The 27,867-nt window shown below is 37.2% G+C and overlaps 1 protein-coding gene across 1 annotated transcript in view; it reads left to right on the forward strand.

Annotated features, from left to right (window-relative positions):
* KAT6B (lysine acetyltransferase 6B) overlaps positions 1-27,867 on the forward strand; it is a 112,355-nt gene that overhangs the window by 45,805 nt on the left and 38,683 nt on the right. Inside the window, exons 2-8 of the mRNA XM_075717609.1 lie at positions 11,412-11,520; positions 17,795-17,910; positions 18,077-18,158; positions 19,172-19,304; positions 22,942-23,873; positions 24,774-24,895; positions 26,552-26,667. Of these exons, the coding sequence (XP_075573724.1) occupies positions 11,412-11,520; positions 17,795-17,910; positions 18,077-18,158; positions 19,172-19,304; positions 22,942-23,873; positions 24,774-24,895; positions 26,552-26,667 (1,610 nt within the window). The remainder of the gene's footprint in view (positions 1-11,411; positions 11,521-17,794; positions 17,911-18,076; positions 18,159-19,171; positions 19,305-22,941; positions 23,874-24,773; positions 24,896-26,551; positions 26,668-27,867) is intronic.

The raw sequence follows: 27,867 nt of genomic DNA on the forward strand, positions 1-27,867 counted from the left end.
GTTGCCCACAGGAATATAACTGTTTAGCTATGTTAGTTCTCTACTGCTTGGGCCTCAGTAAGAGAAGTGATTGTGTTATTTACAGTCACATTATTTTTATTACATCTGCTCTTAAAATAATTGTTTGCACAGAGAGGATGTCAAGTTATGTGCATGTGTTAAAATGAAACCCTTTAAAAAAAAAAAAAACAAAAACAAACCCAACACACAGGCCACACAGCAAAACCAAAACATAGCTCTATTTAAAGCTTCCTTTTCATAATCGTATCAGTGGAAGGAATCTAAAGAAATACAGTTCTCTTGTAATCCCATATCAGGTTCTGGAATTTGCAGCCTTAATCGTTTTGCTTTGGTCCTAATATTTTTCCCTTCAGGTATGTGAGGCAACTAGGCAGGATTTCTTGACTTTGTGTGGAAATTCAGCTGCTTCATCTTGAAATAGAACGGGGCTCTGCTTGTTTTATTTTAAATTGCATTTCAAACAGTAGCCCAGTGCCATAAAGCTGTACTTTTGTATTTAGTATAGCACTACTCAAATCTAGATAGTGCTGACAGTGAACTTGCCCCAAAGAGTAAACTAAATAAAGTATGCATATGAACAATTTAATATGCAATTAAACATTTTCCCTGAGCAATTAGCATCAAGACAACTAATAATTATCCTGTGCCACACTGCAAACATATTATACACATTTATGTAGGATGACGTTGGTAATAAGTTATGAATAAAAATATGCATATATACAAACATCTGAGTAAACATCATATTATGGCAATGAAGTGTGTGCATTTCATACTGGAGTTTATTTAATCTGCTTAAAAGCAATACTTTTTCCCAAAGAATGTAAAAATTGACATACCCATGGGATCATGGTTTGTGAATTGCACCAGTGCTTACCTACTTGTGATTACATGTGTCGCCTGCTTCATCCTAGTTGCATTGCAGTAACAGGTAGAATTTTGAGTTGGGAAATGCAATTCCATGCAAACAACTGTATGTACATGTGACAAAAACCAATGGTTTCCATGCCAAAATTTTGGAAGTCTCCTAAGCATATGAAGAAACTGAGATATCTGAAGAAAATGTGAAAATAAGAAGCAAGTGATAAGCAGGACTGTAGAAAGCTAGATACTTATGTAATTAAGCTTACCGCTGAATGGATACCTAAAGTGTACTTAAAAGTGAGATTCTTGGAAGGGTTACATACTAATGATGTGGGTGATGTGTGTGTTTTAACTACATGTTGTCAAACACAATGGATGGCATTGCAGTTGATGGATAGAAGATGAGGTCATGAGAAGATGAGGATGATAATGATAGGTAATTGTTTTAAGGTTTAAGTGCATTGTTTTCGTGACAGTGCATGGCGAGTAACATGTATGATGCTCTTAAGACATCTACGTGGATTTAAAGGATTGAGTTTTGAGGGAGGTGTGAAGAGTGAAAACTCTTACTTTGGAAAAAGAAGAATTTGAACTACATAAAAAGCAAAGGTATCACTTGGAAGATGACCTCATACTTTCACTGATGATTGCTATGTAAGGAGTAATGCAACTTTAGGTATAATCTGCTTGGTTGGATCTGCAGTGGTGATTTAATTCTGGTCTGTGGGAGTCAACAGACTACTTCAGAGAGGGAGTGAAGAAAAGCAAGCCTGTTGTTGGTACACTTGAGGTTGTTCTGTGTGCAAGATTGAAGAGTTTAATTAAAAAAAAAAAAAAAAAAAAGTCTCTCTTAGCCAGAAACTGGAGTTTAAGATGTGTAGATTTTGAACCAGTTGCTGGTCTCATCATAGTAGGCAGGTAAGGGAACAGAAAGGATGAAGTTTGGAGTTGAAAAAGAAAAAAAGGTTTGGAGCCCTTCTCATTTTAACTGTTATTGAAATATCCCCTTGGATGAGTCTGAAGACATCAGTGTTTTACATCTTAGGTATAAAGAAATTGGATCCGAGTTACCTTTATATAAAATAGATCTGACTTATCTTTATAGAAAATCTAACTTACAAGTACATTTTGAATTAATTTCCCAAGGGTACCTTGCAGAAGGTGAAAGAAGGGAGCAAACCCAATAGTAGCTGATTGTGGAATTGGGGAAGATTGTGTACATGCAGTACTGATGGTGCACGGTCTTTTCAGTCTCATCTATTTGATAGAGACAAGCTATAAATGTGTATTCCTGAAGAGAATATATTGCTATAGGTATCAATAACAGAGCTGAAAAGTACAGAACCAACTTCTTTTTTTTCCCCTTGGTCTCTTCACTTCAAAGCCACTGAAGAGACTGTTTCAAGAAGTCTGAAGACTGCTTGGCCCAGGGTTAGATTTGCACAGTGTAGGTGATGGTCATCAGAATTACAGCAAGATGCAACTAGAAAACTGCAGTGTATATAGGATGTATTTACAGCTTGAGATATTTATAACCTTGCTGGTAAGTGTAAGTACCCCTTAGTGGCAGGATCTGTAGTTGGGCTCTAATCTCACAGTGGAGAATGCAGAAGAGGGGACTTGTGGATAGCCTTCTTCATAGGCCAGTTGTATTAATAGCCTTGGTTACAGGACTGTCTTTGTTATGTTAAAAACACTCTTACTACTACGATAATGGAAAGGTGAAATATATTTTTCTAATTGTTTAGTCCCAGGTGCAGGACCAAAGGAGGAAACCCACACATGAAATAACAAATTCCCTCCCACTCAGGGACGGAACAGCCTTCTTTCTCCTGTAGTGCTACCATAGGAATTGACAAAAGATGACAGAAGAGATACACTTTAAATAAGTAAAGTATCTGAGTTGAGTAACTTTTGAAATGATAGCAGGGCCTACACATGCCCAAAGTGTTGTGTTTAGGCTGTCTACAATAGTCTTGTGTGTCTATTAAACTTGGATTATGGTTTGAAAACCTCGCCTCTGTAAGTGTAGAAGCTTTAGATTGATTCTGTTAAAAACAAAAGCTGAGCCTCCGGAGGACTGGGAGATTTATCTGGTTTTGAGCTGCTACTTTGCACCCTTCTCCAGGAGATATATCCTGTGCTTTGGGTGGTGGTTTTTCAACAGAAAGTGGATTTTTAAGATTTTTGGTGGATATAAACTGCAAACAGAACATGAATGCAGGTTGGTTTATGTGAAGCCAATTAAGAGGACTGGGGCAAATGAGTAAAACTCTTTCTAGAAAAGGTATGTGTGTGTGCATGTGTGTTTCTGTGGGGGTTTTGTGGCTTTTTTGATCAGGGTTTCTTCTTCCTTGCCTGTTTAGCAATATTCGCTATGCAGACCACAAATCTTAGTTGGTGTCTTGAATATAGCTGAAGCAACTTTAATAAATTGAAATTAGTTTTGTCTTTGTTTCTAATATCTTGTACTGTTACATAAAACAGCAAAAGTCTAATTTGAAATAGTATTTGACTTCTATTGTCTTACTGTTTTTTCCATATTGCAAGGAAAAGAGACTTTTGAAGCCTGAAGTTGCATTCTGTTTTCTAAGCACCAAGTGTTGCGAGCTCCCTTTTTCTAGGTTGTATTGTTTCCCAGTTTGGAAGAGGGAGCAAAATGCTCCTTTCAGTAACTTAAAAATAGAAATTGTATTTAGAAAACTGTGTAGTAGTGTATGCTATTTTATGTATGTCTTCCTCATTACAGTGCTTGTTTGTGAAGATGCAGGTTAGCTTTTTGTGTATTCAGTTCCATCAGATGTAGTGATGTAGATTAATACTAAGGCACACAAAATGATATGGGGAGCTGTGTTCAAGTGGGACACATTGTGTCTAGGGAGGTAGATGATATAGTTTTCTGTAAGAGCTAAAGTACGCTGGGAGAGAACTTTCTAAACATACAAATTTGCATTGTAGGCTTGGTCATATTTTTCAGGGTGGGAAGGAAGAGGCAAGTTTTTTGCTTTTATGCTTCTTGGCTTTAAAAAGAAAGTTGTTTTAAAGATATTACATGGAATTATTAGCTGAAGAACAATGAAAAAGCTCGGGATAACTCACTATATGCTCTGTGCACATCATTTCAGCTCAGGTTTGCAAGGGAGCTGGTGTGCTCAGGTGAAGAGTTTTTAAGCCTGTTGAAGGAACTGTAGCTTTCTTATGGACTGAGGTGGGAGAGTGCTCCCCCTCCTGCTGTTACCTGTAGAAATATGTCAACTTGGATGCACTTTCAGGAGTTTCCCACCTCATCAGGAGTGCAGGATGGAAGTGAGATTTCCCATTTTCCAGATAATGATTCAAGAACATTATATGAGAGACGGTCTTTATGTGTGTGTTCTCACAATGTTCTTCACCAGTCATCTGCTGATTGCTCTGTGTGCACACAAAGTGGAGGTCATGGATCTGCAAGAATGCGTTTCAAACTCTGAAATCTAGTATTACTGTTGCAGTTAGATGCCTTTGGGGTGTGTGAATCCAGGAGGACACAAAGGGTTTTAAACTTCTCAGTTTTGGATAATTTATGTACCTCTGACAGTTACGTTGTATACCATAATTCCCATACAGACATACCCTTTGAAAGTACAGGGATGTGAGCAGAGGAAGCTACTGTGTAGTAAGGAAATTGGAGTGTTATAGAGCAAAAGAGAACATGAGCCTGTATTCTAGCAGTGAAAATACTCTTTTGGGGGATGAGAAGCTTCAGACTACAGCTCTTCCTCAACATGCACTGTTTACATAATTTATTTACTTAAAGGTGTAATAAAAAAATTTGGCACCCTGGATTGTCCTCTTTTCTTGGAACTACCCTTGTGCTGGCTTTTGCTTTGCGCTCTCTGAATGTATAGGTGCTGCATTAAGGTTTGTAGCAGGTCTAATGTTTTCGCACTTATGCAGTAATAGCCTGTCAGCATGTTTTTACCATCATTTGAGTTAGTGTGTACTTCTTTTACCATGTGATACCTGTGTGGTACTGTAGACGTAACATGGGATCTACTGGACAGTTGTCATTAAGAAGTTGTTTTTAAAAAAATCGAAGTTCAGCTTACCTTATAATAACTAGTTCCTGAAAAATGATGGATTTTTTTCAGATGTGGAAAGTAAACTAAATTTTTTTACCCACAAAATGGGTGCTGCAAGGGGATTGCTGCTGAAAGTACTCATAATGCCTTGCCTGTGAGCAAGAGCAACTGCTTCAGTAGCTGAGACTATAGAAATCAGTACCTGTGGCTCATTCAGTTTTTGTTTTTCAATATTATTTTTTTAAAAAACAGTATTTAGAGATGCTACTGGTGGTAGTTCTTGTTCAAAGACTTTTTTTTCTTTTTTTTTTCAAACTATCATGTGATGGTTTTATAAAGAGAGAGATAGCCCATGAAGGTACTTTGTCAAAATGTAGGTATTCTGAGCAAGCAAGCAAGCTTGCTGTCCTTCCTAAGGATGTAAATAGTTAAGTAATTGAATTAGGGTAAAGATTGGGACCAGAACAGTGGATCCTTAGTGAAGGTCATGGCAGTTTCCACTTTGAATAAAATTTGCCTCTGTCCTCTTAACCCTGCAATTACTTGCATGCTGTTTCTATTCATAGGATAATAGAGATCTAATATTTGTGTATCATGCATAAGGACATGTCTTCCAGCAGGTTGTCAGATGATGTTGAGGTGTTTCTGAAAAGGCATTGAGAGACATTGCAAATAAGAACAGTTGGAGTTTTTGGTTTGCTGTTCAAACTTAAATTTCTTGGGAGTGTGTGTGAAACTTTTAATTTCTTTTAACGTGTGTATAACATTTAATGAGACTAGCACTTAAAACCATAATTGTGTGTACACAGCTAATGCCTAACAGTTTTCAGACAATCTGTTTAAAGCCTCAGAGTGCTATAGCAATGCAAATAGTAATCTGCTTGCTTTCAGTGGGATTTATAGTTGTGGGTAACTTTGCATACTCAAAAATAAGACTTTTCAGGACTTAACAATGTGACTTTCTTGGGGTTAGAACATGCTAAATGCTTTAAGAATTTAACGGGAATTATAAATGTAGTCAGATGAGTATGTAAATTCCACAAGCACAGAAACTACAGTGGGAAAAAAATTGTTTTGTGCCAGAGCTTTGAGACAAATTCTGGCATAAGGCAACAGAAGTTCAGCTGAATTTTTACCAAGGATTCATTTTATGCAGTGGCAAAGCCTGTTAGTTTCTCAGAATAGATAGTTGTGATTCATTTAAATAAATAAATAAATAAATAATTTACTGGTTGCGTAAATGACTTGTAAGTCTTTGCTTAAATATGGAAACTGCAACACTACATTGTTATTTCTAAATTAGTATGATTTTTGTGTGGACCAATCTCAGGGCTTGCAGTGTATGTGAAGACTGTGAGAATGCAGTAAGGATAGTGGGTCCTTAATGTTTTCAGAACTTGTAAACTATACTAAATAGTTGAAAAGAAATGTTCTTTTCAAAAAAAAAAAAATTTTTTTTTACACTTCCTGAAGTCACCAAACCCAGTATTTTTCGTTATTTTTAGTTTATCTGTAGCACAAACTTACTAAGCATGGTTTTTCTTGTTGTTTTCCCGAAGTGACTGAAATGATGAAGCTATAATCAAAATTTAGTGTACGCACATTTGTATACTTTTTAGTGAAAACGTTCTGAAGTGTTAGGATAATCACAAACAATTATTGTCTAAAATGGGTTTAAAACTATAAATGTTATGAAATTACATTTTGGGGGTGTGCTTAATCTAAAATAAAGATTGGGGTGTGGGGGAGGAACATGAACTTTTTAAGGTAAGGTTGCTGTAGCAGCCAGTGCTCCACTGACATCTTCGGTGCTGCAGTTGAGTCCTTGCCAGTCTGTGGACACAGGGCTAGCATCCTTCTTGGGCCTGAAAACCTCAGAGTATTCCTCGGGTAGCCCATGTTTTTTTTCTAATTACTGCAGTAATGCAAATCTGGAAGTACTAATCTCTGCTCTTTAATTCCCTATTCTTTGTGCTCTGCCAGATGTTAAAGTTGGATGGTATTTCAGATTCTCTATGGTGAATGATTTCACTCATGCTTTTTCTCTTTTCTTTTGTTATGTGGGTGGCTTCTCTTCCTTATTTTTTTTCTACCCTATATCCAATGCATGCAAGAGGATGAGCTGTGATGCTATCCTCCTTCACCTCACCTGCTGAACCAACTTGCAGCCTCCCCTTGCCCCCTCCACTTCCCCCGCCCCCCCAGTCCCATGATTTGTTCTGCTCTTCATGCATTCCCGCTTTGCATGGTGGGGTAACAGCTCAGAATCTTCCTTCTCCCATCACTCAGGTTAAGGATATGTAGGCACACTGAGGTGAAATCATCAATGGGTTTGTATTGCCCTCCTGATGAAGGGCAGTCACTTTCAAACTTGACCATCTGATGGTTTTCAGTTTTTCTCTCTAGATGCTTAACGGTGGGCACTTGAATATGATACTTGTTCTGATAGTTTTGGTTTCTTTGTGGGGTCTTTTATGCAGCACAAAAAGAAATCATAATGTATATGCTCTACTGAACTTCTGTTGGGAGTAACTGAGCTGCAGACCATACTTCTTCCTTAATCTTTTTAGTGCCCTTTTTAGGAAGGTGGTGCATTTATGACATCAGAGCAAGGGTTTATATAATGTCTGAAGCAGACACACTGACTGGGGCCTGCTAAATAGTCTGTGATACTCTTTAGTAAGCCAGTCTCTTGAAAATGTACCTGCATAGCTTTTCTGGTTCATGCAGCTTTTGTGACGGTGTTCTGATCAGCTGCAGTTGGTGGTTGTTTATAGGAATAATTTTGCCTCTGCATTTTTGCCTGAAGGGAAGGGGGGATATGTTTGAGACTTCCTATTGTGAATGTTAAAAATAATACCCAATCTAACATTTGTACTATATGTGTAGCAGGATTAAGCAGGTATCTCCTACCAAACGCTAATAATTCGTCAGTGTAAAGTAATACAATATGTTTAAAACTTGTATATATTTGATACTTACATCCTGTGTTTTACAACATAATCCTTTCTTTCCTGCTTATTGTAGGAAACCAAGAATCTAAACTTGGGCAGATGATCACAGTGTGTGCATCATGAGGGTTTCTGAGCGAAAATTACTTATGACAGTAAAAATACCGTGATATTGTACTTGGTTTTAATGCTGTTTAGAGAATTGATGGACTGTGGTGGTTGGATGTATGATGTTTTAAAGGATTGATTGACTATGACAGTTGGATGTATGATGCTTAAATAAGTATTGTTCAATTGCTAATTGGAAAGTAAAATAAAAAAAACCAACCTGTTCACAGGTGCTGAGTTGATGGTCTGTTATTACTCCATGGTATATAATATATTTTAAAAAAAAAAAAAGGAAAAGAAAAATCCTTTGCGTGACTGCTTTGTGTGAAGCTTCAGTTTCTGAACACAACTGCATGTTGGCCTAAGGTATGAATTTTTTGCAAATCTGCCCCTACTGCAATTGAAAATACAGCTATTTGAACAGGGCAGCCTTTTAAATTTGGATGTACAATTTCTAGTGACCTAGAAAACTAAACCCTTTTGAAAGTTGTAATTTGCCTTGTTCCCAAAATTAAGGGAATGAAAAATCCTCAGCTTATTAGCTCTGTTGAAGAAATAATAGTATGTTAGTTGATAAGCATTATTCAGACCTATCCTCAGTGATGGAGCGGACACCGTACTTTTAAAGTTTTTGTAACACAGTTGTTAATGAGGTTCTTAAATATTAGATGAAAAAGTTATTTTCCTTTTCAACTGATGTTGAATAACAAAAATATTACTGGTTCATCTGGTATAAAATATTGCAGTGTTGAATAGCTGGCCATACTAGTTCCTGCAAGAGATGAAATGAAATTAACCCTCCTGGTGACTAATCATTGTTTTTCAGAAGATAATGATACTCGATTGCTATATTTTAGAAGAGAAACTAGTGATTAAGAAAAGAGATACAGGTAGGAGGTGCATTTCTGTTTGGATTATATTCTGACCCAGTTGAAAAACCAAACCAAACCAAAAAAAAACACAAACAAAAAACCCAACCCAAAACCCACTTAGTTTATCCTAATTGAGACAGTTGTGAGCCAGAAATAATACTACCACTATGAACATAGTTTTGCTTTGACTGTGCAAGCTAAAGCAATATGAAACTACGTTTTGTTTACTGTGCTGACAAGAACGTCTGTATTCTTAATTTTCAGTAGCTCAGAGATCAGACCCAGTAATACAGTTATTAATGTAAATGGCTTCAAAGTATATACTGGAGCCTGTAAGTTTCTTGAAAACTTGTGTGTGAGGTGATAGGATTTGCAAGCTCTCTATTATTAGGTTGGGTATGGGAACATCAGTCTTTGTAGCTCTGAACTGCCAACAACCTTTGTCCTTTATTTTACCTTCAGTTAAAAACAAAAAAAAAAAAAAAAAAAAAAAAAGGCAAAAAAAAAGGCGGCGGCGGGGGGGGGGGGGCAGTGTTGAAATAGAGAAGTAAATGAATGTTGGCTAATGGCCATGTCTTTTCCTAGCAAGAAAAAGAATCTTGGAAAGACAAATGAGATTGTGGGCCTGGATTTGAATGATATGTGATGTTTTGTAAATTATTTATCAGAGCAAGCCTTTCTGAAATGGCTAAAGCACTGTTATATCAAAGGGAAGGAGAATGGTATGGTTGCCAAGAGGAGATTTTTACTAGATTCCACTAAAGAATAATCTTTCTTTTAAAATTGTCTGTATTAAACTTTAAGTAGCAGTTAAGGAATGTCCACAAGGTGCTGCAAGTGAACAGTTGTGTTTGGGTATCTCTGGACCATTTTTCTGCTACTGATTATTGGTGTAGTTCATGTATTTTTTTTGTTGTTTTTTTGCTCCAAACACAAGTGTGTTTAAAAGTATAATGATGGGACAGATCTGTTGAATTATGATATCTTTACTGGCAAGAATAGTAACTAACTAATTTTCTTTTTGTATATGCATTGTTTTGAACTTGCAAGTGAGAAATTCTGCGGGTAATTGCTATATCCTTTCCCACCTATAGAATTACTGATCTCATTCAATGCCATCCTGCCAAAACTGACAAAGAATATAAATAAATTTTTTATAAATTTTTTGAAGCATGACTAAACTGGAAATCTGCTGGCACATTGCTGGTGTCAACATTGTTCAGAATCTGCCGTTTGATTTAAGGTGATCCTAAAGCTCAATAATATAAGCCTTGTTTCAGTATTTCTGTGTTGTGTTGAGGTATAAGGGCATATCTACACGGAACTGATGCCTTCTCAAGAATACCCTTAAAAACAAGCATTCCCCACTTCTCAGAGCTGTAATGGAATATAGATTCACAGGTCAAGTGAAGATAGCCTGTCGGTTTTTGAAGTATTGTGGCATAGAGTGGAAGTGTAAAAATTGAAGGTAAAAAAACCGAATAATTACTTTGATATACAAAACTAACAGCGTCATTTAGCTAAATCTGGAAACTATGAATGTGTGAAAGAAACTTTTAATTTTTGAGTTGTGATACTAACTGCTAGAAGCCAGGCTGGGAAGGTACTCCATTATTTGAGTATCCCACTTGAGAAATACTTGCACATAGTTTTATTTGGTACAGATCTGTTTACACATACTTCTGTGTAGGCATTAATACATGAATATTTTGGGTAATGCAGGGAAGTAGTTTCATTAAACCTGTAAAATTTACTGCAGAAACTGTTTTGGGGTATTTGATCTCTGATAGTTTGTCACATAGCAAATTAGGAAGATTGGGAAGTAAATTTGTATCAATTCTTAAGTCTTTCTCTGAAAAGTTATGTGTATTACTTCCAGACATTGAAAGATTTGCATGTTTTTTTTTTTTTAATTGTGATTGTGTATCATAGCTGATGGGACTTAACAGACTGGAATGGATAACTGTTGACCTGTTGAATCCAGTGTTTTTACCCTAAAATGATAGTTTCAGAGGGAGGTGTAAGTTGTATTGGATGGAAAAGTAAAAAATTGTATCTTCAATTTGAGAGTCTTTGTAAAAGTTCCTGTTTTTTCTTGTGGAAAGGAACTATTGTCATCTGTAATAAAGGCCAGTTTGCATCTTAATCTTTGAGCGCTATTACATCTGAAGAACAAGTGATTGTGTTCTGGAGTTGAAATTGTGTGTTCAAGAATAGTGTCCTAAGTTCTAACTTTTCCTCGTTTATGTGAACAGTAGCCTTGTATTGGAGAGGTTTACATGGATTAGTACACAAGGTTGCTTATAATGGGCCAACCTAATGTTTATGAAATATGTTAAGATAATAAATTGTGTTATTCCAAAGTTAGTAAGATTGACATTTGTCTTGATAATTAATACGTGGTGCAACAGAATGTCAGGTAAAAGTGAAAGAAAAGACTATGGAGGGTGTTTTTTTGAGTTTTTTGTTTGGGTTTTGTTTTTGTTTTTTTTTTTTTTTTTTGCTAGCTAACTCTGTGTATTTATTTTTAAATCTAGCCACGAGCTGATCCCATCCCGATATGTAGCTTTTGTTTGGGAACGAAAGAATCAAATCGTGAAAAAAAGCCAGAAGAGCTGTTGTCTTGTGCAGACTGTGGCAGCAGTGGTAAGTTGGCTGAATTTACAAATACTAGAGATGTTTATGTTTAACTCTGTTTAAGTCTGGTTTTAAGGTATTAAAAATATTTTAAACTTCCGGATGTCCTCTTCTCTTTGGACATAGATTGAGAACTGAAACAAAAAGTGGGGGGTAGAAGAGACTTTTTTTTACTAAAATTTTGTCACCTGGATAACTACAAATGAGAGGTGTGAATTCATCTTTATGCCAAAAATATAGATCTGCCATAAAATACGGGAATTCTGTTATTGTTTGGGATCTATGTTTGATCTGAAAACTCAGTTTTGCATTGTGACATGATTTATGAAATTATGAAATTCATATGAAATTATTATCAAAAATTTTGTGTGCATGGATTTGCAACATTTCAGAAGCTGAGGAATAATCATAATAATAAAGACGGTGTAGCAGTCTTTTGTTGCATATCTTGTGTATCCAATTGTTTATAAAATTCTTTTGTTACTCAAGTGGGAATTTTGAATAATATTTCAAATAATGTATTAAAGCTTTTGGGTACCTGTTACTTGTCAGGCACAAGATAGTGACTCTCTACTGATCATGCGTATCTTGCTCCTGTGTGTTGCAGCAGCTCTTGCAGACTCCGTGTGGCGGGTGCTTCCCTTAAAGTTAGCAACTAGGTTAATTTTGAAAATGAAGTACTGTAGCATGCTGTTGCTTTGCGCAGTGCTTGTGCATGGATGATACCAAATGTTCTCGGCCTAGGTTATTCCTCACTCACAGAAGGATTTGGCTAAGAAACTTGGGCAAACCTCTTCAGTAACTCTACGCCATAAAGTTTCTTCTGGTGCAGCTGTAGAGTTCTGGATGTGAAAATCCTCTCATCAGTTTAGCTATTCCGAAAAAAAAATCCCCTGTGGAAAATAGCTTTATGCTGGAAGAGTAGTTAATTGGCCAGTATAGTTTGTCAGTTGAGTGGACTGCTTTTGTTTAGCTGTGCCAGTAAAAAAACCTGTTGCTCCCATAAGCTTACAGCTGCACTGGGAAGTACTTCTGGTAAAGCTTTGGAATGTAGACCATCCCATCCCAGCTCGGAGACAAAATAGCAGTGCTGCTTAAAGTCACAGGCTGCAGCATCCAACTGCTTGGCGCTACCCCTTTGTGCTGGCACCTGGTTGCATATAAACTGGATTGAGGAACACATGAAGCTGAAAGACATCAAGTTTGATCACTTCCTCAGTCCAGTTCACTGTAGAGCCATACCAGATTCTATGCCAGAATGGAGAAGAGGGAAGTGCTTGGGAGGGAAATGAGTAGAGAAGCGGTAGGATCCGCGTAAGCCAGCACTGCTTTTCAGAAGGCTGGAAGTGAAAGTATTGTTTTGGTGTCTTTGAATTCAGAGTCCATGTGTATCATCATTTTGTAGGTGTGCTGAAGATAGTCTGTCTTGGGTGCTGTGATAGCTACGTAAGTACTTGAATAAAAACAAAACAGTGTGAATCAAAAATGTGTTTTCCGTTAATCAGGATACACTTTTGATTGTGTCCTTCTGAATCTGTCACCCCAGAGAGATTCTTTGTATTTTAGCCAGTGTATTTCTTAGTATATTTAAGTAAATGATTAGACAGTGAAGTAAGGAAGTGGCTTTTTCACCCCAGTATGCAAAACCGAACTCCACAGATCTTAAACTGTCCTACTTTTAATGGTTGACAGGTCTCCTGTATTTTCAAATCTGTATTCTAATATTTGGAAACTTAATAGGATTTGTGGTTGGTTAGACTCTGGTATGCAGAGTTTACGTTAATCGGGTGAGCTTAGATATCAGCTACTCATCTGTTGTGTGATAATCCCCTGGTAGGTCTAAGGACGCTTTAGAACTGGAAGTCTTGACTTTCATGGATCAGCTTCCATTGGAATTAACACTGATACATTCTCTCTGCCTCATTAAGACTAAATTATCTTTAATTAGTTCCTCAGATGTATTAGATACAAAGAGTGAAATGTTGAGACTGCCAATCAGATTGCTGGATGGTTAAACTTTAGCTACTGATGCCTAACTAAAATATAAACCAATCTCAGTGTAATTTATAAATAACAAAACTTCAATCAAGTGGAGGTTTATTGTAATTGGATTTGCAATTTTGCACATTGCAGTGTATCTCAAAGCTGGTCTTGCTGTCTAACAAACATAAAAGAAATTGCATGTTGTGCACAGCAAGCAAATTGTTCAGTTGATCAGAGATTAAATTGCAGTGCCCACTACTGGCACGTCTGCTTTCCTTTATGTTTTTATGTCAGTTGCTTGTGTCTCTTCAGATAAAGCTTCTGTGTTCTGAAAGCAGAAACTATCTGGATATCTGCACATTTCATTGATGTTACTCTTATTCTGTGGTATTTGGGAGGATAATGTATTTGAGCAGTGGAAATGAAATGCACTGCTATGTCACTTTGCATGGGGCATTTTCTAAAGGAGCAAGATGAGGGTTGTCAGATGTGAGGGAAAAAAAAAATCCTATTATGAAACCAAACATTGCCCACCCACCACACCCACCCACCCCCCCCCCCCCCCCCCCCCTTTCCCTATCTTTTTTATTTTGAAAAATCAATAGACTTGAGAACTGGAATCAAACTCTGCTTCTGTTTTCCCAATTGAGAGGTGCAGAAGCAATTAAAGAGTTGTTGCTGACAGGTTTTAAAAGGGAGTTGAAGCTTCAGAAAGAGGAGGAAAAAAAAAGTTGAGTTACTAGGGAGCTATAATAAATATTTTTAAAAATGGGGCAAAAAAATATAGCTTAAAGTAGAATACCTGTGGGTACTGTCCTATCAAAGAAATAGTATGTTAGGCTGAGAAGGCAAGAGGGTTACTGATCAAAGATGGGTAGGGTAGGCTGGAGAGCAGAACAACAAAGACATCAGAGTCAGGTCAAGAGAAATAGGGACAGAAAATGTTTGGGAAGGACTGTGCAGAGATTGCTTTATAAAGGAGATTGAGGGTATGCTTTAAGAATAAGGGAATATGGAAATTATTGTAAATTATTGCTGTCTGTGAGAGGATGTTGGCTAGTTGGATAAAATGAACTGCTAAGAAACCCGCAGGTGGAAAAACATACTCCATGCCTGAGATAGGTGCACTGATCCTCTCTGCTCGTAGCTAAAGTCACCTTAAAAAATAATGCTTTCTACTTAGAAAGTTAGGGGTTTTTTTGTGAATTATCTTATGCATTAGTTCCCAACATTTGTTAAAAATAACTGGAGATATAAGCATATCTAATTTAGCACTGTACATAATTATTGTCACTGATAAAATGCTTGTTCTTTTAAAAGACTAGTTGTTTGGTCAAATCCTTTTGAAGAATAAACAAGGCCAAAATTTACAACAGGAAAACAAAAGTGGGCGGGTTAAAGGAGTTGCCTTCAGTCACAAAGGAGTGAGACGTTCTACTTCCTGATCTCACCTGTTTCTGCCACATCGATGTGTCTCAAATCTTAACCTTTTCTAACTGGGATGGATAAGAATGAATTTTAAAGTGTTTGATTCTTAATAGCTTTATTTTAAAGTAAGTCTGTATGTATTCCTAGTGGAAATCGCCAGCTTTCAAAGGTCTAAATTTCCACTAATCCGTTAAACTTGTGTGCTACATTAAAATACTGATGCTGCTGAGGTTTAAAAGGAAGTCAAGCGATTGAACCAGGAGAAATTACCGTCTGAAACACTTCAAACTAGAGATTGATCCAGTGTTGAAAACCTCTTGGCAGATGTATTAGCTTCTGGATATGGAGAAGATAGTATGTTCTCGGTTTCAGTTTAGATCAATTAGAGCTGAAATACTGTGAATTTTGAAGCCAGAAACATGCTTTCCCTCTTCAGCTCTTTCAAATTTAAAGAAACTAGCTGTAGAATCACTGAAGGTCACAATGACTCCATTTAACTGAGTACAGAAATGTGTGAAGCTACGGAATTAGTTAGAGAGTCCTTTTTAAAAGTGAAACCTGTGTTGATTACCACTTTATGTCTGGTAGGCATTACTCTCTACTTGTTACTGTTATATTTGCAGTATGTCAATTTGTGTCCAAAACAAAGAGCGTAAATATTATCAGCTATTAAAGAACAATGCCATATGGTATTGCTGTTTCTGCTAGTGCATACCTGGGAAAGACAGTAAAAGAACATGGCAAATGCATGATCCCCATTTGCACTCTTCCAACTTCTAGTTATTTGTGGCTCAAGGACTTGGAGTTGCAGGCAGAATCTTCATATTTAATTCCAATGGATTTTTTCCTTGAATTTTTGTCCAGCGGTAAAATCTGATATTTAAGGATATTAACAAATTTATTAAGCTGTGTAATTGCTTGAATGAGAAGTGTCATGTTGGTAGATAACAGAGGAATAAACTAACCCTGTTACACCTAATCTGTGCATAGTTACCAACCAATGAGAACGGATGTTTCTTATGTTTATACTTCTCAGTTATTTACTTAAGGCAAAGTTAAAATCAACAATTTAAACCACAACTTACTTGCTCCTGGAAGTAAATCACTTCTGTGCAGGGTAGATAACTGGAATTAAATGTACTTATATGGAGGTAATTGGTTTATGATTACAGTTTAATGTGTTAATAGAGTTGTTAAGTCATGGTTGATGAAATAAGCCTTTCTGTGATATTGATTATTAATATCATACACTCTAGGGAGCTTTTTTCTTATTTCTTAGAAGATTTTTTTTTTTTTTTTTTTAAATGAAGCACTTGTTAAGCTTTATTGAAGGGAACAGTGTAGCATCAAACTCCACTATGCAGTTACAGGGTATATTTGTCACTTTCAAGAAATATAGTTGCTTTAACTGCATACTTGGTTTTAACCACAAAAATTTGTTCATGTATCTTAAACTGTATGTTAAGAATCAAATGGCAGTGCTTTTTCAATATCTTTGTTTTTTGCAACTACTCTTTGAATTTATTATTGATTGTTCTTTACTAATAAATTATATAGCATGTTCTCAAAATAGAAAGCAGTAATATTTACACAATCAAATTCTCTTTTAAAGTTTAGCAAAAAGTGGATTAAATTGTGAGTACATAAAATAAAGTGAAATAAAATCTGAAATTTGCACTTATTAAAGTGGCCTTCGCATTCCATCAGTCATCTTTGCCATTCATGCCTCAGTCCATTAGAAAGTGAAAATAGCAAATGCTCATGGATTAGCCTGTATTCTTGTTTGTGGTGGTTTAGCTCAGTCTTGGACTGAGAAACAGCAGATGGAGAAAGTCTGAATTGCTATGACTAGACCATTACCTGGAAGAAAGCACATATCCTGACTCTGACAGTGAGAAGAAAGCATCCTTTGTGCGCATGACATCACTGCAGCCATCTCTAAGTGCAGTGTGGCATCAGGGATTCTTATCTCTGATAACTTGTGGGTTGATGTTCTTGATAATCTCTGAATACAATACTGGCAAAAAGTGTTTCCCTGGGAAGGTTTATCCCTTCCTATTTAGCACTGCTTTTGTCTTTTCTGGATTAAGGGTACAGTCTGAGGTGGTTGAAGATGTGAAAAATCACAGCTGGTGTTGCCTAAGGTGGTGTATGTGTTCAGTTGTCTCATACCTTGTAGTAACTGGAAAAGCCATGTAGGTCTTCTGGACTACCAAGAGAAGAGGACAGTCCTGCCAGGGAATAAAATACAGTTTCATGGGAGGTGGTAGTCCAGCTATTCTTCCCCACCCCTCCACCGTTTTAAATCTTCATTTGCAGTAAGCTTTTCTTCTGCCAATTGCCTGCTTCTTTTCTTTTTTTTCCTTCTTACTGCTCTGAAATTGTTCTTTATACATAATTAAGTAATAAGTTGGAATTAAAAATGCATATAGTTTGAATATTAAGTTTCTCTGGTAGATACTTAGTATATTTAGAAAAATAACTGATACGGTTTTATCTAAAGATTATGTTGCACTGCTATGAAAGTGGAGTGGGTTCAAGTTTGTAAAAATACTTTTTCAGAACCAATGGCAGTTTAATATGCTATGGAAATAACCTAGTGAAAATAAAAATTCAATTTCAGGTGCTTGTGTAGACTATTCACAGGTGTCAGTTACAGTAGAAGTCAACTTTCTACCTCTCTTCATGAATGAGTTTTATGGCATTTATTCTGTATCTTTGTATGAAGTAGGTGAGTTAAATAATGTGTTGCAAAATTCTGAAAACAGCTGATGCTTGTAGGGTTCTGGTGATGCTGGCTACATCCTGTTGAACTTAAGAATCAATCTTACCAATCTTAAATCTCAAGCTTTAAATATTTTGGTTTTTTTAGGACATCCATCATGCTTGAAATTCTGTCCTGAGTTAACAACAAATGTGAAGGCCTTAAGATGGCAGTGTATTGAATGCAAGACATGCAGTGCATGTAGGATCCAAGGCAAAAATGCAGTAAGTTAGACTGTTGAGTGTTATCTGACTTATCTTTGTTTGCCATAGCTCTATGCTTAGCACTTGTGCAAATACAAATCACTGATGTACAACTTCAAGCAATGCTGTATTAAGTCTTTTTTTCTTCTTCCTCTTCCTTCCCCTCCACCCCCCCACTTCCCTTCAGGATAACATGCTTTTTTGCGACTCCTGTGATAGAGGGTTCCACATGGAGTGCTGTGACCCACCACTTTCCCGAATGCCAAAAGGTGATAATAAAAATCCTTTCAATGAAAATACTTTCATTCGCAGTCTTTTCTCATATTAAGTGACAGGAAGCTCTTGAGCATGCTAATTATTTTTTGCATTGGTAAACAGTATGATTTCAATCATGTCAAAGCCAATACTTTTATTTTTCTTTACTTGAGATTTTTTTTTTTTCCCCTCAGGAGAATAGTAAAGGTCTGTGGTCAGTTGACCAGATGAATTCACTGTGTATTGAGTTGTTGGCCAGTTTATTAAAGGTGAAGTTTTACCAAGGCTGTTAAAATGTTTGGAGTATATACACTGACAAAGAAATCCTTAGAGCAGGTGAAAGAGCCTGCTTCTTCATGCCTTTTGTAAGAGTAATTTAAAAAACAGGCAAACAAAACACCTGTGTCTTCAGGTTCTCTAATATCTAGATTTCTGATACATAGCACCTCTCACTTCTGCTCTCACATCTTTATGGCTTTCCTTATTTGATCTTAATGTTACACTGAAGCCTTTTCCCAGCTTTTTTTAAAATCTCCAATTCCCCAGCCTTATCTATAATAAATAAATGTTCAGACATGGTCATCTAAAGTTAAAAGGGTGCCAAATTCAAGTTGTATATTAAAACAAACATACCGAGGTGTGATCCGGTATTTTCTTTAGTAATCTTTCAGATTGCTTTGTAACGCATATGTAATCTTTTTCCCCCTTCTTAACTGTGTCTGAAGAAAGATCTAGGTAGTGTAAGGAGGGACAAGGTAGAACAGAAATTCTTCGAAGAACCCATTTGCTCACAATCTTTTCTGTGATCCTTGTTGCCTCTTTTTTTCCCCTTTCCATGAGCACTTTGCTTTGAAAAATTTTGAAGTATGGGTAGAAGTGGATCATTTTCCTCTGTCCACTTCCCCTTTCCTGTGTCATGTTCATAAGATAATTTGTTGACCTTGTGCACTTGGCATGTATCTTGGTAGACACCTGCAGTACAGATTAAGTAAACTGTGTAAAATTAAACTTTTTTTCCTTTATGTAGGGATGTGGATTTGCCAGGTCTGTAGACCAAAGAAGAAAGGGAGAAAGCTACTTCATGAGAAAGCTGCCCAAATAAGGCGACGATATGCAAAACCTATTGGACGACCGAAAAATAAACTAAAGCAACGAATGTTGTAGGTTTCTTTTGAATTTCTTTTTTAATGTTTCTGAGAATGTAGTCAGATAAGAGTTGATGCAGGTTCAACTACAGTTTTCAACTGTATTTCAAGTTGGAGGGCATAGGTGACGAGTATTCTAGTATATGCCTTTCAGCCCAATAGCTTCTTAATTATAGTGGGTACTTTTTGTGTCACATCAGAAGGTCATGAAAAAAATTCTTGTAACTTCTTTTTCTAGATCCCATAATTTTTTAACAAAACTTGTACCTATAGCAAATAAAGGTCTATTATAACATATGCCACAACTATCTTTTAAGTGTAACTTCAAGTAATTGAAGTGCATACAGAATCTACATGAAGTGGATAATAATGAGTTACTTATATCGAACTTCAGGAAACTGTTCTGCTTAAAGACCTGTTCAAAAGTTGTATAAAAGTGACTTCATTAGTTGATATCAGCTCACAAAACCCGTTCCAAAAAGCAAACTATGCAAGTACTACAGAAGTTCTTGTTTCAGTGGTACTCTGGAAAAAATTATTGCTTGAATTCTGCTGTTAAGCTGCCACTGGTTACTAGGGAAAGAGGTTGCAATTCCTCTTGCTTCTCAGGAAATGTGTTTATCTAAGACAAGAGAGTGCTGTAATTCTTTTGGCATCTGTCTTTCCAGGGAACACTGTAGTTAGACATCTTAAGGCTTGGTTGGAGGATTGCTTAAGTAGCGTTCAAATGCTGAGTTGACATTACACTGAGTGTGAAACAGGAACAGGTTCTGTGTGAACTCCAGTAGCATGTTGCCCCCCATCACATGTTCCTATTCACATATGCCTTTCTTCTCCTCCTAGTTAATTATCTGTTTGGCCATGTCAACTCAGCAGCTGAAAAACTTTCTGGCTCTACCTACTACTTGTTCTGTCATGTGGCTGTTACCCAACCATTTTTCTCTATAGTTTAAACACCTGTCTGGTATTCTTCAGAGTTGCATGGTAGCTGCTGTAAAACTTTGCATTTTGCCAAATAAGGATTTCTGGAGCCAGTGGAGCCAGTGTGTGAAAACAGAAGGAAATAAACATACTCACAGTACTAGAGTACAGTACTCTAGTCAAGTTGATGTACTTGTGCTGTGCAGCTTGCTATATTCTCTTTCTCCTCTCTCTCTGCCAGGATATCTTGTCTTGCCTTTTTGGTCCTTGTCCTAAGGTTCAGTGTACGTTGCTCTAGGAAAGTAGTACAGGACAAGGATGAAGTGTGGCACTACGTGAAAGTGAAAAATGTAGTTGCAGTGGCTCATGAGAGCATGCTGTTCAAGGAAGAGTGGGTGAAACATTCTTTACTTCTCCATTCTCCTCCTGACTAAACTTAGGAATTTGAAGGTCAATGAAATAGCCATACGACTTTCAGTATTTTAACTGAAGTTCCTATATATCATTTTGTGTGCATAATAAAAACATTCCCTATATCTCTAGCTACATCTCTGGCTCTAGCTACACCTCTGATTTTACCCCTTTGAAAACTCCTAAGCCTTCAACTGGAGGTTAGGTTTCTAATACAGTACTGCCATCTTACTTCTCTAAAAACATATCCCAGATTTGGGTTTCCCCAGTGGATTGAGCAGGAATGTCGGTCTGACACAGTAATTCTGCTTTTCTTCCTTCCTCATGCATGTAAAAGAAAGGTTGGAAAGATTGTGAGGGTTTTACTGTTACATTTTGCTAATGGGATTCTGAGCTACAACTTCTAAAATAAATGTCATGCTAAAGGACGCAGAAGTTCTTTTAGCATTGCATGATGATTATGAATATTTCTGTAGAGATTTTCTTTTCTTTGTGGCAAGTGAGCCACAAGAGCATGTTACAGTAGTACTTTGGGGGTTCTTTGTATAAGAAATATTTGCAATACTGTGGGCACATTCCTATTACTTCAATGTCTAATATATATATAAAGCAAAGTAATCCTGTTTTGGAAAAATAGTGGTTAGGAGATGGGATAAGAGAAGAGACTCTTCCTATTTAAAAGTGATCGTGGGGTACAGAAGACAACAGTGTCATACATAAAAGTGTGTGGTCACATGAAATGCAGGAAGGTTAGCTAATGCCACTTAGTTCTTTTTGTGTAGTACAAAGAAAATATGTCCAGTAGTACTGGAATAATTTTTTGCCTGTTGACCATCTGTAGGAAGCCCTTCATAGGCAAATTACTGTGTAGGATTAACTAAAACCAGGTGTGTGTTGGCCTCTGGCACTGATGGTGATTACTACATCTGGTAGTGAGAATAGGTCTTACGATGGACATAAGCTTATGGCACCAAGGGATTCAAAAGACTTAGAAGTTTTTGGTTTTGTTGCCTCTTAGGAGCTAACCAAATTTAAGGATGTGTGAGTGGAAAAGGGGCTAGTTCTTAAACTGGTGGGCCCTTGGAGTTCAGTAAACCAGATGGTAGCCCCAGGCTGTTCAATCTCTAATTAGAAGTAACCTGTTGGAATTAATTACTTCAGCATCTCAATTAAGAAGGCAAAATCTGTGGAAGAAAACTTTCCACTGAAAAGTAAATAAGCTAACTTCAAAGAGCAGGATGGAAAAGGGAATGGAAGCATTTGATGCAACTACATAGCTTTGTTTGGCTTTGCAGTTTGATCATGCTTCTTGATACCTGTTTGTTTTACTGCAAATTTTTACACATTCTGTTTCTATATACTTACAATATACTACTCTTCAGCATATCTTTCAGTGTTGTTCCTCCTCTCAGTCACTAGTGGCCAGCTAAACCTGTACTACTTCTGTCACAAATGTTGGCTTTCAGCATGCCCTTTCTCTTCCTAGCATTTAAATAACATTCACCACACTTCCTTCTTAACACCTTCCACATTAGGTCTGAATAGTTTATGGTTTTTCTGCAAATACCACTTGATCTTACAGTTTTGCTTTTTCCTTTCCTTTGCTACTTTTGTTTTTGCTATTGTTACAATTTCTAAAAGAAACAGTGTATTTCTTTGGTTTTGTTGTAATGCTCTTCATAAACAACCTCATTTTTCTTTTAGGTCTTTGGCGGTAATTTTTACTACTAGTGTTAACATATGTAATCCAGTGTGGAAAAAATAGCAGTTTCTTGAAAACTGACTGTATTGCTTTAAAGGACTAATAGACTTTCTCTACGGCTTAAGCAAATGTAGTCTGAAGTGTTTTGATATGCAGTAATTTATTAACGCTGAACATGTGCATCTCCTTTGTGTGTAGAACAAACTTTGTGGTGATGGAGCAGTTACTCCATCAGGTAGAATGTATTCAGACACAGTGCACTGATGGTGTTTTCCAAAGCAGCACATTTTTGCCATGCCTAAAAGTAGGTGGGGAGGCTGTATATTTGGGAGATCTTGCCATCCCAGCTGCTTCTATTTATATGTACTGTGGACTGTCTTTTAAAGAAAAGTAGGGGGGGGGATGGATGGGTGGACGACGCAAAAAGAAAAAATGACAAAGATAATAGTTGGATGTTATGTCATAGTGTGAAATGCATTTCCAAAGTGTATATGTCCTTACATTTCTTAAAAAATATTTAAAGTACAGTGGCATAAGTAGCTTGTATAAACTGTAGTACTATTTGGCAGTAGCTGTAGATTTTTAATGCTGATTTTTATTTTCCAAATTTTTGCATAGGTCTGTAACCAGTGATGAAGGATCCGTGAATGCATTCACAGGAAGGGGGTCACCTGGTAGGGGTCAAAAGACTAAAGTCTGTACCACACCTTCATCTGGTCATGCTGCATCTGTGAAGGATTCAAGCAGCAGATTGCCTGTTACAGACCCCACTCGGCCTGGTGCCACCACCAAAATCACCACCACCTCCACCTACATATCTGCCTCTACACTTAAAGTTAACAAGAAAACCAAAGGGCTCATTGATGGCCTTACTAAGTTCTTTACACCATCACCTGATGGTCGCAGATCACGAGGTGAAATAATAGACTTTTCAAAGCACTATCGTCCAAGGAAAAAGGTCTCTCAGAAACAGTCATGCACTTCTCTTGTGTTGGCTACAGGTACCACACAAAAGCTAAAACCTCCACCTTCTTCACTTCTACCCCCAACCCCCATCTCTGGTCAGAGCCCCAGTTCGCAAAAATCCAGCACTTCCACTTCTTCTAACTCTCCCCAAAGTTCTTCCAGTCAGTCAAGCGTACCCTCCTTTAGTAGCCTTCCTAATAACAGTCAGCTAAAGGGACTCTTTGATGGACTCTCTCATATCTATACCACTCAGGGACAGTCTCGAAAAAAGGGACACCCAAGCTATGCACCACCCAAACGTTTGCGTCGTAAACCAGAATTATCTTCCACATCAAAATCTAATAGCCATTTCTATGGAAAGAAAGAGGTTAGGAGTAGGTTTATTTCTCATGCCTGTACCTCTGGATGGGGTGTGTCTAGAGGACATGCTTTTAAAGCAATTGCTCACCTCAAGAGAACAACTTTCCTTAAAAAGCACAGGATTCTAGGCAGATTAAAGTATAAGGTGACCCCTCAGATGGGGACCCCCTCACCAGGGAAGGGGAGCTTGGCAGACGGAAGGATTAAACCTGATCAGGATGATGGTAAGCAAAGGTCAAAGCGCCAACCAAACCTGCGTCCCGTCCAAAACCAAAATTCTTATATTGTCACATAGGTCTTAGCTATTTCTCTTGTTCTTACTTCACTTTCATACAAAAGCAACGAGACTTTTTATCTAATGCTGACTAAATCTCCAGAATGTTTTTTCTGACTAATACCACACCACCTTTTTATTATTTTTTGCATCTGTAGTGACACTAGGAGCCCCAAATGCCTTCATAATGTTGCTTATGGCTGTGTAGTACCGCATGAGTAGCCACTTTTCATGCTACTTCCTTGTTCTTCCCTTGCCCTTTCTCTGGCAGTAGTGCTGTCATCGTGATTGTGTGCTGTCAGTGCTTATAATGGTGGGCATTTCAATTCATTTCCCTCTGCTCCATTGCTTTTTCATGAACAGTTCCATCCTGCTACAGTCTCCACAACACTTGATCTGTACTGCTGTGAACTACCTTTTTTATAATTACTTTTATTTAAGAAAAAATATATATAATGTTTGAATGTAGACTTAGCTTAGCATTGGTCTCCAACTTTTAAGGGCAATTTTTTCTCTTATTTTTACCTTGTAGAGTATACTGGAATGTATCAGGTGGCATAGTTCTAGTGATAGAATATACTCCATGAGGTTCAAAACTAATTTAGTAGAACTGAACTGTAAAGGCTTATACAGACAGACAAGCAAGTATCAAAAATAGCTCATGCAACAGCAAACTACAAAACAAGAAGGGGGGAAGGCTTCATTTCTGTTACTTAGTAATCCCAAATTTAGTTAAAGTGGGGAGTCATAACCGCCATAGTTCTACAATCATATTTAGGAGTATCACTTTGGTAAGGCATGTGTAACCTTCATGTCTGTGAATAAATCTTTTGCTGGTTTTAAATAACAGATACTGAAATCAAACTAAGCATCAAACAAGAAAATACGGATGTATTTCTGGTGGGAAGCAAGGACACTGTTACACAGGAGGATTTGGAAGTATTTAAGCAGGCTCGAGAACTTTCCATGGAGGTAAGAATCATGTTGTAGTTATTTCTGTAAATAAAAACTTGGTTCATTTTCATGTGTTGTCATCTTCATTTTTAATATATTCCTCTTGATCTAATGTGTCATGCTTGCTGTGCATTTAATTTGGGAGACACTGTACACAGTTACATTCTCCTAGATAGGAGACAAGGCATCGCCCTGGAATGGGTCAGATGATAACTAACACTTGGGATAGATTTTGAAAGATATACTTGAGCATTTTGGACGCAGGACTACCACTGATAAGCATAGAGATTAAGTATAGCTGACATCCTTGTCAGGACTGAGAGGATGTTGGTTGGTAAGAATGTGCCTGATGATTTTCCTCTGTGGATAAAGCAGCCACTATGAAAAGTTAAGTCTGTCCCAGCAAATGCTGTTTGGTAGGAAACTGTGTTTAGTGAGTTCATATCTTCATTTTACCCAATGATTTAACACACTTTGAGTTTAAATACTATAGGTTTTTTCTAGCAGTTGAAAATATTTGAGCTGAATCTGACTAAAACTGTTTATACCAGCTGGTGTTAATGCTCTTTAAGGTTGTAGTGCTGATATAAACCTTGTGGGGACTGAGTTGTGAGGTTTCTTTTGTTTGGTTGGTTTGTTTTGGGTTTTTTGCACCAAGGAAGCTGGACATGGCAGCTGAATCTTTCTATAGCAAAACAAACTTTTACTTTTCTCTGTCTATGAAATGAGCAACCAGTGTCTTTGAGAACCTGGGTCAGAAGGGTGCACGTAATATTTCAACTGCTGCTTTTTCTAAAATTGCATCATAAATGAGTATGTCTTGTACTTTTTTCAGTAATGGAAGTGACTTGATTTTTTTTCAGGTTTAGTGTATGAGAACTGACCATTGCCTGCTATGGGTCAATGCACTGACCTTTTTATACTCTTAATTCCGAGTGTGTTAACCAACAAACTCAAACCAAGTTTAAATATTAAACTTCATTATTAATTTGTGCTTCCATTTGCTCGTGGAAATGGTTCCTACCTCCTCCTTTCTTTTGTGTTTCACATGCAGTCCAAAAACATTAGGTGCTAAGACTTCTAAAATTTGTGGCATTGAAATTACTCCCCCCCGCCCCCCCCCCCCCCCCTTCCTTTTTTGTACTTTGCCAGCCCTTTAGAGTCTAGCAGTCATTTTCTGATCAGCTCAACTTCAGTATGATAGCCGAGATTAGTGTGCATTAGTATACTGTTTACTGTTATGAGGTAAATTTCAAGGACTCTAGAAGGGTTCTGGTGATGCCTTCTCCCTCATTGTTTTGACAAAAGGACAGCTTTGAATTGAACCAGAACTGTAGAGAAGTCCTTGCACTAGGTGCTGCAGGAGAAGAGAACTGAGGGAGTTGTGCCTCTTATTTGGCTGGGCCATGCACCATCTATTTGTATGCGCTTACTTGTAAGCACTGCTCATGTAACTTCATGTTTAGTTGTTTGGCACCTTGAAGGACATTTTCACTGTTTATATTTGGCTGTTTGCAAACTCTGTCCTCTGTCTGTCCAGGTTGGAAGAACTTAAGTAACTGATTTGAATACTTCAGGTTTCTCACACCTTCACTGGGTGAAATTGATGATAGAAAGCTAATTTTCCATTTACTACTTCTGTAACTAATATTTTGCTTTTATTGCACCTGACAGAAAATTGGGTGTAAAAACACTGGTGAAACAAGTGGGCGATACCCTTCAGTAATTGAGTTTGGAAAATACGAGATCCAGACCTGGTACTCTTCACCTTACCCACAGGAATATGCAAGGTAGCGAGTTGTCAAGATTGTCTTACATTGTTGGAATTTTTGCCAATGTGATAATTGTAATTTATTTTCTTACTCTCTTGTAATTGTTTATAATTTACAACTTTTAGAAGTAAATATGCTTTTGTAATTATAAGTGAGAACAAGGATTTGTCTTGTCTTTTTTTTTTTTTTTTAACTAGTTCTAATCAAAGATGCATTAAAAAGACTGATTTTCCTAGTCCTGTGTAAACATAATCTTGCAGTGTGTATTGGCATGGTTTTGTTTGGGGTTTTGGGGTTTTTTGGTTGTTCTGTTGGTTTTGTTTGTTTCGGTGGTGGGCATTTTTTTGGATTTTGTTTGGTTGGATTGTTGGGTTGGGGTTTTTTTTGTTTTTTTTTTTTTTTTAACCCATTGCGACCAGGTATGTCCAACTTCTGACCATTTAGAAAATTAATCTTGTTTGTCATCCAGAATTTGTTAACCTCCTTTTTCTAGGGACCAGGGAGAAGTCTGAACATGCTAGATAAATACAGTCAAAGTGAGCAAGTTGTGGCGACAGCATCTTGTTTCTGCCCTTCTTTGCTAGGGCGCACCTCCGAGTCAGGCAGAGGGCATGAACTAACTAGTATGTGTGCTCAGCAGATCTCTGCTGATTTTTGCATGTGCTAAAAATAAATGTCTTATGAATCCATTGGATCTATGGCACACATGGAGTTTTTCAGAACTTATGTTTATCAAGCTCTACTACTGTAGTAAGCAACAAAGTTACGTGGTCTGTTCCAAAATGCTTTTGCATAGCATTATTGTAAACTGCCTTTTGTCTCCATCCCTCTCGTTCCTAGATAATCATCATCTTTGCATGGTAGAAATGAGGGATATATTGTGAAATTATAATACAAAAATCAAGGGCTAAAAAAAGCATGGAGAACATTTCTATTTCCTCTTATTACCACTGTTTTTATAGTGTTAATATTTTTTCAGTTACTTTTTTATTCCCTCAATTTATGTCATATTGTGAAAGAGAGAGTTACCTGTTCCATCAAGTAAATTAATCCCAGATAGAGGCATAATGATGGATAATTATTAGTATGAGGCAACAGTGGGATGGCATCTGTAGGGATGCAGTGTGGTTCTTGGCTCTGAGTGTGGTGGGGTTACATCATGGAACAACGAGTTCAAACTGCTTTTTTTGTTCTTGATAAACTTACTTAGAATACTGG

Source organism: Pelecanus crispus, chromosome 10 (genome assembly GCF_030463565.1).
Source record: "Pelecanus crispus isolate bPelCri1 chromosome 10, bPelCri1.pri, whole genome shotgun sequence".
Classification (NCBI taxonomy): Eukaryota; Metazoa; Chordata; class Aves; order Pelecaniformes; family Pelecanidae; genus Pelecanus; species Pelecanus crispus.